Source organism: Quercus lobata, chromosome 12, assembly GCF_001633185.2.
Source record: "Quercus lobata isolate SW786 chromosome 12, ValleyOak3.0 Primary Assembly, whole genome shotgun sequence".
Taxonomy (NCBI): Eukaryota; Viridiplantae; Streptophyta; class Magnoliopsida; order Fagales; family Fagaceae; genus Quercus; species Quercus lobata.
This window is the reverse complement of record NC_044915.1, coordinates 36,237,502-36,249,311: the sequence shown is the minus strand read 5'-3', so window position 1 is coordinate 36,249,311 and position 11,810 is coordinate 36,237,502. Positions and strand designations below refer to the sequence as shown.

General features: G+C 33.5%; 1 protein-coding gene across 3 annotated transcripts; it reads left to right on the top strand.

Annotated features, from left to right (window-relative positions):
• The first annotated feature begins 2,666 nt into the window (after nt 1–2,666).
• Nucleotides 2,667–11,448, top strand: LOC115971556 (endoplasmic reticulum-Golgi intermediate compartment protein 3-like). Of its 3 annotated transcripts, none has more exons than XM_031091548.1 (14): nt 2,667–2,919; nt 3,022–3,224; nt 4,235–4,308; nt 4,617–4,700; nt 4,959–5,039; nt 5,442–5,522; nt 6,887–6,979; nt 8,676–8,855; nt 9,019–9,086; nt 9,211–9,262; nt 10,386–10,439; nt 10,521–10,613; nt 10,771–10,837; nt 10,940–11,448. In XM_031091548.1, the coding sequence occupies exons 2-14, from the start codon at nt 3,083–3,085 to the stop codon at nt 11,029–11,031; spliced, it is 1,161 nt and encodes a 386-aa protein (XP_030947408.1). In that variant the 5' UTR covers nt 2,667–2,919; nt 3,022–3,082; the 3' UTR covers nt 11,032–11,448. The 3 variants fall into 3 exon arrangements, with proteins under 3 accessions (XP_030947408.1, XP_030947407.1, XP_030947409.1); XM_031091549.1 differs by having other exon boundaries at nt 2,808–2,826; XM_031091547.1 differs by having other exon boundaries at nt 2,723–3,224.
• Nucleotides 11,449–11,810: the final 362 nt, after the last annotated feature.

Below are 11,810 nucleotides of genomic sequence, written 5' to 3'. Positions count from 1 at the left end.
TTGTATTTTTGCTGAATAAAACTTTGGATGCTGTACTTATTTTGCTAAATCTTGTCTTTGCCATTGCAAGGTGAAAACAACACAACTTTCTTATATCCTTTATGCAACATAAATTTCAATGAGGTTGATGGCATGCTAAGCATGGCTGTAGCTCTGTACCTGCAATTACATATATGTACTTACATATTTGTATTGTAAGAGTTCCAATTAAAACAAATTAGAGATAATTAATAACTTCCCTAATATGAAAAAAATTCATCAAGAGCATTTACAAATATAATAAGTCTAGAGGATAATTCAGTGATATAACAATAAGGGAAGTGGCAAAATAAATAAAATCTAAATGCATCTTATAGGGAGTAACAATTAGCATAGCTGCTCCTGGCTGCTCCTTTTGGAATTTAGATCAAACATATCTTTGCAGCTCTCCATACCATTTTAAATCACAATCATATCATTGAAAAAACTATAACACTATAAGAAGAAACTATACAATGTATAAAAGGAATTGAAATGGAACAGAGCTGATATTGTACAAAATTACAACAAAAATTGCTATGATAAGCCTAAAGACTGAGCTAACCTACATTTTTTTTATAAGTAAGATACACATACATTGGCTGGATCTTGAACCCAAGACCTCACCATCTACTTTGCTCTTACTAACATACAAGCAGGTTTATAACACAAAGAGCCTCCACAAAGCTGATCAAGCTTGCTCTCCAAAATTCTTCACAGGTTTGATACCCAATAAATTAAATCAAAACCAACCAACCAAAATACAGAAAACTAAATCCTACGAAATGCAAAATTAAAAATATTTTTGTTAGTGTTCATATATTTTGATGAAGATTAAGTCTTTCAAACATGGAAGACTCATAGTTTGTCTACAATTATATGGATAACAACAAATAGAACCCAAAATATATTTAAAACCTTATTCAGAAGTTTTGAATTAAAAAAACACAAATTAGTAAACCAAAGTGCTAAACTGGACCCAAAAACCACAATTTCACTCCTACTAACAAATAAATAAAGAGAACAGGTTCGGGATGAAATCCTAAATTAAATTAAAACCTCAAAACACAAAGAGACAAAGCATAGGTAGAATTTGATCTTCTATAGTGTTCCCCTGGGAAAAACAAAAAAGAACAAAGAGGAAACATATTAGCAATTGAAATCTATAATTGCAGCAAACCCTAATTAGGAACCCCAAAATCCCAAAACTAATAAAAACCCCAAATCAATCCTTCAGCCTCAAAGTCATCTTGATTTCGTCCTAATTCAAGAATGTTCAAAAACTATGGAAACAAAAACCACAAATTAATTATAAGCAAATAGATTAGGACAACAGCAACAAAAAAGGAAGAAGATAAGGAAGATTGAGGATTCAAGGTGATCTTACCAAGGAGTTCTTGAGAAACACCAAAATTATTGAATTCCTCTTTGTTCAATAATTTTAGCGGTGTGTAAAAAGAGGTTTAGGGTTTTATCGGGGAACTTACACAAAGGATAGTATATAATAGAAAAATTAGCACGAACGATCAATGTTGGTGATGATGATTCAGTGGCTACGTGATTGACCTGTCAATGAAATATGCAAGAAGCAAAGAATTAATTTAGATAATAGCAGTGATTCAACAAAAAAAAAAAGAAAAGAAAAGAACGTAATTGGGCTAATTATTACTCTGATCTCCCATCTGCAATGAACACAAAGGAAGGAAAAACAATAAGAATTTAGAAAAGCAAAGCAGACAAAACGTTCACTTATATAGGCTCACCATCTCGTCCAGCGGCAAGCTCTTCAGCCTGACAAACACAGTAGAACATATGTTAAAAAAACCATGTTAAAATAAGTCAAAGAACCTCCTGGTGGACATGACACCATTATGATCTATATTTTTAAGAGAAACAAAAAAATAATAATAATAACAAAAGGAGCAAACGACTTCACAGTGCAAAAAATCTGATTTTGGAAGGATTGGAAAAAGGGAAATAAAAAGACTTCACAGTTGACCAATAGTCTAAAGTAAATCTCAGTATATGACTTCCTCTCTCACGCAGTCGATAATGGAGAACATTTTGCAGTTATAAATGAAAAATAGAAATCAATTCTATGGAGTAACACATCCCAAAGGAAAATTGCCCTTTACTGTAGAGTTGTATGTTTTGCCATGAACAAAAACAAATCAGAGGTTGAAAGGGTAGAGAAGAGAGATGAGGGAGAGAAATAGAGAACAAAGAGGCGGTGTGTAAGAAGAGGTTTAGGGTTTGGGGAAGGAGAACAAAAATTTGGGTTTTTTTTTTTTTTTTAATAATGCTGATGATTTTAAAAAAAATGATAACGTGGAGCTTTTTTTTTTTTTTTTAATAATGCTGATGATTTAAAAAAAAATGATGACGTGGATTGGAAAATAAAAATAATTTTTTAATTTTTTTTAAATGGCGATGATGTGGAAAATTGTGGAAGCTTGAAAAGTTTCGGTTTTATATATATATATATATATATATATAGATTATATACACATACATGTCAAAATCATTTATAGATAATAATGTACCTAAATGGTTGAGTGAAAACCCAAAGTTTGGGCTTATCTTTAGAGCTTGGGTTAAGAATTTCCCAGCCCAAAATTATTGTTTATTTATTTATTATGTACAGCTAGATAAACATCCTTAAAATTAAAAATTAAAAATTAAAAAAAACTAGAAGCAATCATACGTATCCGTAAATACCGGTACAGCGAACGGCAATCTCGTAAAAGGGTCTCCTTGCTCTTTGTATTTGTCTCCAGAAAAGCAAAGAAAACAAAACAAGATTAAAAGGTAGGCAGCCCCAACTCCAAGATTAAACGCCCCCGTTTAGTTCTTTCAGATCAAAAATTCGTTTACTATCGAGCGGGGTGTTTAGTTTTAAAGGTCGCTTAACCCTCCCTTTTAGAATTCTCATATTATATTGTTTTTTTTATAGTTCTATTTACTCAGTTTTTTAGGTAGATATTGATTAATTTTTAAAATTAGAGAGATTAGAGATTTTAGATATAAATAAATAGATCGAGATCAAAATCTAAGAGGAGCAACAATGGATAATATAATGAGCAAGCTTCGGAGCCTGGACGCGTATCCGAAAATCAACGAGGATTTCTACAGCCGTACACTCTCCGGTGGCCTTATCACTCTCGTTTCCTCCATCGTCATGCTCTTGCTCTTCTTCTCCGAGCTCCGTAAGATTCCTCTCTCTCTCTCGCTCTCGCTCTCTTTCTATGTACTTGTTCAGTTCTCTATTTTGCTAGGTTTTTTTGTGTTAACGATTACTTGCTCTATGTGAATTTGAATATGATCTGTTTAAATTGATTATGATATGTAAGTCAACCTTTGAAATTTGAATAATTGGCTAGGGCTTTGAATATTTAGCTAGGGTTTGCCCCTGCTGTATTTATTTATTTGTCTTAGGAAAGCTAGAATGTTTGGTTAGGGAGCAATGATTTGCAAAATTAATTAGTCAGAAAGGTCATAATTCTGTTTTGTTATTAACTGTATGAAATATGAATGGTTTTAGTGTGGAATGACCAAATATTGTGGTGTACGGGAGAGTTGGAACGCATGGATGTAGTATAAGAGCGAGTTGGTAATTGAGGTAGGTGATGGCAATCGAGTAAGGTTTTTGGTATGATCGTTGGAGTGAACACCTGACTATGTTTTCACTGAGATTTTCATGATTGAGAGTTGGAGTCGGTGTATTCCTTCTTTGATCTTATTTATTTTCATTTGCCTTGTGGGGGGGGGGGGGTGGGGGAGGTGTTAGGATGAGATGGTGCTTGAATGGGAGTGGTAGTAATGATGTGGTTAGTGTGTGGAAGAAATGGAATAGCCGTATTATGAAGATGCCAAGAGATCTCTTAATTAATTGCAATTTTTGTTGATCTGCACCTTGCTTGATTGGCTTCAGACATGGGGTTATACATTTTATAATTCTATTATTGATTTCCAAACTCATTAGGGTTTTCTATCTAATTGTGTGTAATCTTCAAATACTTTGTGTTCATCATAATGAACACAAATTGTTTCTTTCTGTCAATAAAATTCCATAATTACCCACACCCCTCCCCCCCCCCCAAAAAAAAAAAAAATGTTACTACCATTATATTGCTTTATAGTAAATAATTGGCTTTTTGTCTAAATTGCTAACTATGCTTTTTATTGTGTCTTGACATGCATTTTCTGCTTGTTACAGGATTGTATCTACATGCTGTAACTGACACAACACTTGTAGTAGATACTTCCAGAGGAGAAACTCTACGTATCAATGTAATGTTGTTCTCTTTTCTTTGGAAAAAAAATAAATTAAATCTCTTCTCTTTTTATAAAACCAGGATTTCACTTCAAATTTTTTTGAGGTGCTGGTGTAACCATTTTTTTAATATATATATATATATATATATATATTTCCTTTCAAATTGAGAATATATGATTCAGGAAAGTCTATGATGCATAATATCGTTTTTCCCCATAGTATTTATGGTAATCTTATCTTATAAAATTTGTACTTGTGGGATACACTACGATTGTCCACTTCAGAATTTGATTCATGTTCCATATGATGTATGAAAATGCAGTTTGATGTCACATTTCCTGCCCTTCCATGTTCTATACTCAGTCTTGATGCCATGGACATCAGTGGAGAACAACACCTTGATGTGGTATGCATTTCAAATATTTATATATTTTTAAATTCATTCTACGTCATCAGTGATATGTAAACCTATACGTATGTATATCTGCATGCATATTCTTTCTTCCTTTCAAATAAAAGTTGTAAATTCTGATGCTAGGGATTAAGTCTCTCTCTATCTCTCTCTGCTGACAATAAGATGTATAGAAACAGAAAGGACCACACTTATTGCGTGTGACCATCTGCTGACTTTGAATTAATTTTTTACAACCTATTTATCTTGCAGAAACATGACATAATCAAGAAGAGATTAGATACTCATGGAGATGTTATAGAAGAAAGGCAAGATGGAATTGGTTCTCCTAAGGTTTGTATTGCAGTGTTGCTGGAAGATTGGAAGTTCATCTCTTAGTTCTTACATTTTTATTTTTATTTTTTCCCAAAATTGATTCACATTTCTTTGGATAGAACTGAGCTTTTCATTTGGGGCATGATGATGCCTGGAGTAGTGGTTTTTTGTACCCTTTTTTCTTTTTTATCCGTCCTTTTAGCTAGACGAGCCAGGAGTTGGAACTCTCAATATAAGGTGTCTTTGGTTGCCAAACCTGGCTCAAGTCTAGGACCACAACAGAGTGAGGTGGCTTTGTGAAATTAAGTGAAAATTTTCTCCCAAATGCTATGTAGCTCATATATCTCTGTTCTTTCTGCCAATTCAGGTGATAATTTTTCTTCTTTATTTTTACCTTTTGTTTCTTTCTGTTTGAATCAGATTGAAAAACCACTACAGAAACATGGTGGCAGGCTCGAGCATAATGAGACATACTGTGGCTCCTGTTATGGTGCAGAAACGGTATAGTTGTCTGTCTCCGGACTCCTTTGCTGATTCAATTTTTTTTTAATTATATGTTGGAAGCTGTATGTAAGTTGTTGAAAAAAAATTGTTGGATGTTGTTTGTATGATATGAGTCAGTTACCTTATGGATTACTGGTAAACGTCAGCTAATTAATTCAGTACTTTGGTTTGTTACATTATGGACGCTTAAGTGCTCTTAACAGAATTGTAACTGGATGTAGAGATATAATTATTTATTAAGAGTCCATTTGGTTGAGAGGATGGAAAAGTGAGAGGATAGAAAATTTGGAGGGAATGGAAATGTGGGAGTATAGAAGAGATTTTATTTTCCCTTATTTGTGTTTGGTTGGGAGGGTGGAAAAGTAGAGGGATGGAAAACCTTTTTTTTAAAAATCTTAACAACCAACCAAAAAAAAAAGGCAATCACCCAAGTTTATTAAAAAAATAAAAATCATGCCCAGTACAAAAGAAAAAAGTTAAAAAAGAAAAAAAGAAAAAGGCACATCCAGTTAAACCCAAAAAGGAAAAGAAAAGAAAAAGAGAGAAAGAAGAACCAAACCAAAAAACAAAAAAACAACCCAAAAAGGAAAAGAAAAGAAAAGGAGAGAAAAAAGAACCAAACCAAAAAACAAAAAAAACAAAAAACCCAAAAAGGAAAAGAAAAGAAAAGGAGAGAAAAAAGAACCAAACCAAAAAACAAAAAAAAAACCCAAAAAGGAAAAGAAAAGAAAAGGAGAGAAAAAAGAACCAAACCAAAAAACAAAAAACAAGAAAGGGAAGCAGTGCATGTGTATTACGCCTAGGAAAAAACAGAGAGAAAGAAAGTAAGAAACAACCAAAACATGAGAGGAGGGGTAGTTCAGTAATTTGACTGCAACTACTCTTCTCTCTATTTTCTCGATATAGCATTTTGGTGGGCCTAGGGAGAAAACGCCCAAGCCTCACCAGTTTTTCCTCCTTAAAATTCACCCAACCAAACACTCCAAAAGAAATTTCCTCTCCTATTGTCTCTCCTCTCTTTTCCATCTTCTCTAAAATCCACCCATCCAAACAGACCCTAAGGTTTGGGCTCATGTTTGTGCAATATTTCCTGGCTAAATTATGTGTAATATCAAACTGATTACAAAGCCTTAACCATCAAAAATGAGAAAGAAGAGAGGAGAGAAAAGAATAACACCCCCCCCCCTTCCCAAATCCAATCTTTAAGTTGTCCATTATGATTTCCTTTTCCTGAGCTGGTGAACATGGTTGAACTTTGTTCTATATCATAAATGGAAAATTGATTTTATATCAAAGATGTTCTTATCCAAATATTTGTATTACTTATTACTCAACCCCCACCCCCCATTTTGTTATTGCAGTCAGATGAAGAATGTTGTAATAACTGTGAAGATGTTCGCGAAGCATATCGGAAGAAAGGTTGGGCACTGTCAAACCCTGATGTGATTGACCAGGTCTGTTTGCATGAAAGCTTACCTATTAATATCTATTTTGAATCTAAAAATATAGCATGGAAGAGTAGCTTGATACTGGAAGAATAACGTGTGTATTTTGTCTTTTATTGTTCTGCCTCCATGATGTGTGTATCTTTTAATTCATCTTGTTGGGTACTTCTGTGTTCAAGTAGATAACTTCATGTTCATATCGTTTCCGCTATTATTTGACTAAGCATGCATCTTCACATTTGATCTTAGAGAGTACTTTGCTCTAGATAGATAGCTTGTCCCTTCCCCCCCCAACACCCACCCCCCCCCCCCCCCCCCCACCAAAAAAAAAAAAAACACAAACACACACACAACTACATTAATGGAGATGGTTTGTAATTGCTCCCACCACTTTCATATTGGAACCTGGAGGGATATCAAAGAGTTAACAAAATTGAGTTTAGTTAAAACAGACTTCTTATAATACGCTTTTTTCAAAGTACAAGAGCAAAATATTGTCTTTTTTTAACCAAATGATCTCATGCCTGCATTAATGTTACAAACCCATGGGTAGAACTCACCCTTGAAAACCGGCTTACAAGGGGAGGGTGTCCAAGAGCTTATAAACACATAGTTAAGCTTACACTTAACCAATGTGGGACACTAGGATCATAACAATTATGCTAATTGCATGAGACCTTTACAAGCATAAAGTGGATTGTTTTACTAGCAAAAGTGTTACTTGCTATAAATATTCAGAACACTTGTTATGTGTAGTTATGATTCTCCAGATTTTTATGGATCAAAATGCTTCCTTAATTAAATTATTGAGGATAGCCATGTTGCAAGGTTAATTGTTCACAAAACATGTAAATGATCTGAAAATGCTTAATGTCTTCATCAACAGTAATTGGGACGTACCTGATTTGAAACATTTTCTATAATTTGAATCCTTTTCCAGTATTTATCTAGTTAAACAGGCAACTGGTTCTACATCAGATTAGATTTGAAATCTTGTTCTTAAACAACAAACTTTCCCATCAAAACAGGTTTTTTTTTTTCAAAATATTAAAAAATGCTAATTAAAATTGTGGACCTTCTGTCTGATGAGCCTCTAAATTATTTTGAATTTTATTACAATTCCAAACAAGAAGAAATGATAAGTGATGAATTCTTTCTTCTTCTTCTTTTTATTTTCCCCCCTTTCTAGTACCAGACTTAAATTGACGTCACTTTTTCAAATTCAGTTCCAAACTGTGTTAAAGAAATAATAGCTAAATCACATGTGTGGAAGATAAGAGTGACAAAGGGGAAGCGTACCAACTCAATACCTATCCAAAAAAATAGTCTCCTATACACACAAACACATTGCCAAACTTAGTGGTGATGGTGCAATACTTACCTTTAGCCTACCTCCCTGGGATGTTGTGAATGAATTAAATGCAGTTCTGGTAGGAGACAATGAATACAGAGTGGTGATGGTGCAACATATATAATATTACATCTATTACTAATAACATGCATCTGTACAAATGACCTGGACAAAAATTCATAGGCAATAAGCAGGCTATAGTTTTCCCTTCACTTGGTGAATTCCCAACTCTGATTGGTTTTATATTTGGCTATTTTTTGAGATTCTGTTCATCAATTATTCCAATGGGAACATTTAATCATCAGTTTGATCTTATGATGTCTTTGGTGTTCTATTGTTACATATGACATTCAGTGCAAAAGAGAAGGTTTTCTACAAAGGATTAAAGATGAAGAAGGTGAAGGATGTAATATATATGGATTCATAGAAGTTAATAAGGTGGCAGGAAATTTTCATTTTGCGCCTGGAAAAAGCTTTCATCAATCAGGTGTTCATGTACACGATCTACTAGCATTTCAAAAGGATAGTTTTAATGTAAGCTACAATCATGATGATTCTGGTTGTTTAATTATCGATAATACTCCCTGCATTCTGTGAAAGTGAAATCTTTGACTTTCATGTTTCTCATAATTTCTTTTGTTAAATCCTTCATCATGGTTTCTGATGAATGTCTTGTAAATATATTTCCATGATACAGGTAAGTCACAAGATCACTAGATTATCTTTTGGAGACTATTTCCCTGGTGTTGTGAATCCTTTGGACAAGTAAGATCTTTTTATTCCTTTCATCCAAGTCTAGTGGGTCATGAAAATTTCAATGCTTCTACTTTGTCTATTTGTGACATTTTATATATTGAAATGCATTATTTCTATTTATTCTAATTTTCAGTGTGAAATGGATACAAGAAACACCAAGTGGGATGTATCAGTATTTCATCAAGGTTAGTATCCTAGATGATTGCCCCATCTTCTTATCTAATGGAAGCCAAGGGATTTATACAATGCCTCTAGACTTTATTTTGATAAGTATAATGTCTCTAGATATTTGTCTTTTATAGCTCCTTTCTAATTCAAAAATTCTCTTTCGCTTTAGTTTAATAATTCACTCTTTTGAAAGATGAAGCATATTGCAACTCACTTAATCCTTCCATGATTTTAGACAAATGATATCATTTTATGACTTATGACTTTTAAGAATTCAATTTTGTGTTAATGCCCCTGGAAGGATTATTTTACATTTGCTTGTATAGTTTTTTAAAGCTTCACTTTTTCGAGGTGTTAGCTTAAATGATTGAATTCACTACTTCCTAACAGTTAGGCTTTTGGAACAATTATCACTAGGTAAAAATGTAATTTTACCCTAAGAAGCACTGACACTCCAAAATCCCCAATTGTGTGTCCGTTTCGGACACTCTTGCATGCATGTCACTAGTGCATTGGCTTGGTAGAGATTTTTTTCTTTCTTTCTAAAATCCTTTGTTTTCAGATATGTTTTAAAAGATTTTGGAAGTTGTTATTTATTTTGAAACTTAAGATAAACATAAGATATACCTATAAATAAATAAAAATATTATTAATTGTCATATACCCACCTTGTTATGTCCAAATTTTTTCAGGAATTTCTGTGTCACTGTGTCCCATGTCTATGTCTGTATCCATGTGTCATAGACTCGTAGCTTTTACAAACCTTTAGCAAATGAGGAAATAAGTATTCAGCAAAAGAGCTAATCGTAATGCACATTTTATCATGTTATGCATTTATACTAGCTTCTGAATTCTATTATAGCTTCCTGCTGCAAACATTTTCTGCTTTGTATTGCCCATTAGCATATAGTTTCCCTCATTTGTAGTCATGTTTTCTATTGGCCTTCGATTTTTTTTTTTTCCCCTTTTAAAATTTATGGTTATTTGAAGAGTACCGGGCTTTTGTCTTTTCTTGCTGCAAAGGTTTGAAGTCAGCAAGTTGTTTTTGACTGTAGAAAAGTACGAGTACATATTATCCATGGAATAATTGAGAAACTAACAGTTCTAAGGAATTCTACAAATTTGCTTCACTTTTTGCAGGTTGTACCTACAGTGTACACAGATGTGAGTGGGCACACAATCCAGTCAAATCAGGTTCAGTAAAACTCATAGAAGCCATTAGTATGTTACTTTCATTTTTTATATGTAGAAAATAACACAATTTGAATTTTGCAGTTCTCTGTAACTGAACATTTTAGGAATGCAGAAATAGGCCACCTTCAGTCCCTTCCTGGAGTGTTCTTCTTCTATGATCTTTCTCCAATTAAGGTGAGGGTTTCTGCTTATGGCTATTCACAGGAAAGATCTAGTTTTTAAACATACTTGCAATGCTGAAGCTATTGAGTTGAAAATTTTCCAGTGAGATTCTGGCACGTGGATTATACTTTAGGGCTCATTTGTATTTTCTCTGACTTGTATAATGTAGGTGACTTATAAGGAGGAACACACCTCATTTTTACACTTCCTAACAAATGTGTGCGCTATCGTTGGAGGTAATTACTAAATATCCCTTACACTTGAATCTATTGATGAAAGTTGTTATTTCTAGTGTTTTGATTAGATGCGTAACAATGGTTTTTGGCTGTTGTGTTCAGGAGTTTTCACTGTTTCAGGAATACTAGATTCATTTATATATCATGGTCAAAGGGCTATCAAGAAAAAGATCGAACTTGGTAAATTTAGTTGATGATTGATTCAATTTTTGTTCTGTTGTATTTGGTTGCTGTGCGAGTAAATGGCTTTATGGAGAGAATGATATTAAGAGAAAAGGAACTATCTAATCGACTCTCTCCCTGTGGTTGACTGGGCTCTTATGATCACAATCAACGACTGAGGAATTCTCATTATATCGTTTTGATCACAGAAGGGTGAATTCCTAGCTGACAGCTCCTCTTTCCCAAGTTATAATCAAATTGTAACTGCTTTGTTGATGTGATTGTCTTTTTTCTAAGATTAATTGGAGCTTACATTTCTTGCTAGCAAACTTACAAAAGTATCTTAGTTAAAGACAGAAATCAAGCTTTTTGGAAAGATAATTTATATTATATTATTTGATTTCTCCTTGTTGAGGGGGGGAAGGGACAAATATGACGAATTCTACTTTGTTAACCTTTGCCTGACCTTGATCACTCGTATTCTTAGGCATTGATATAAGTCTTATCTTATGCGAAATATGGTCTGTAACCCAGACAGAATTAAAATATATTGTTGCTACTCGGATTTGGAGTCAAATATATGGCTGCATCTGGGACTCCAGTTGTAATATTACAACTGTCATGATTTCAGTTATGCTAGTTCTATCTTCTAAAATTGGGTGTCAAATATAGAAGGCTTTTAATTAAATAATGTCATTTAGTTCTAAGGCGTTGATGGCGTATTTTTTAATAAGTGACACTTTTTTGGACCAAATAAGCTTATGTCAATTTGAACTTCTTCCCAGCAATCTTGAGAAACCAGCGATTAGCA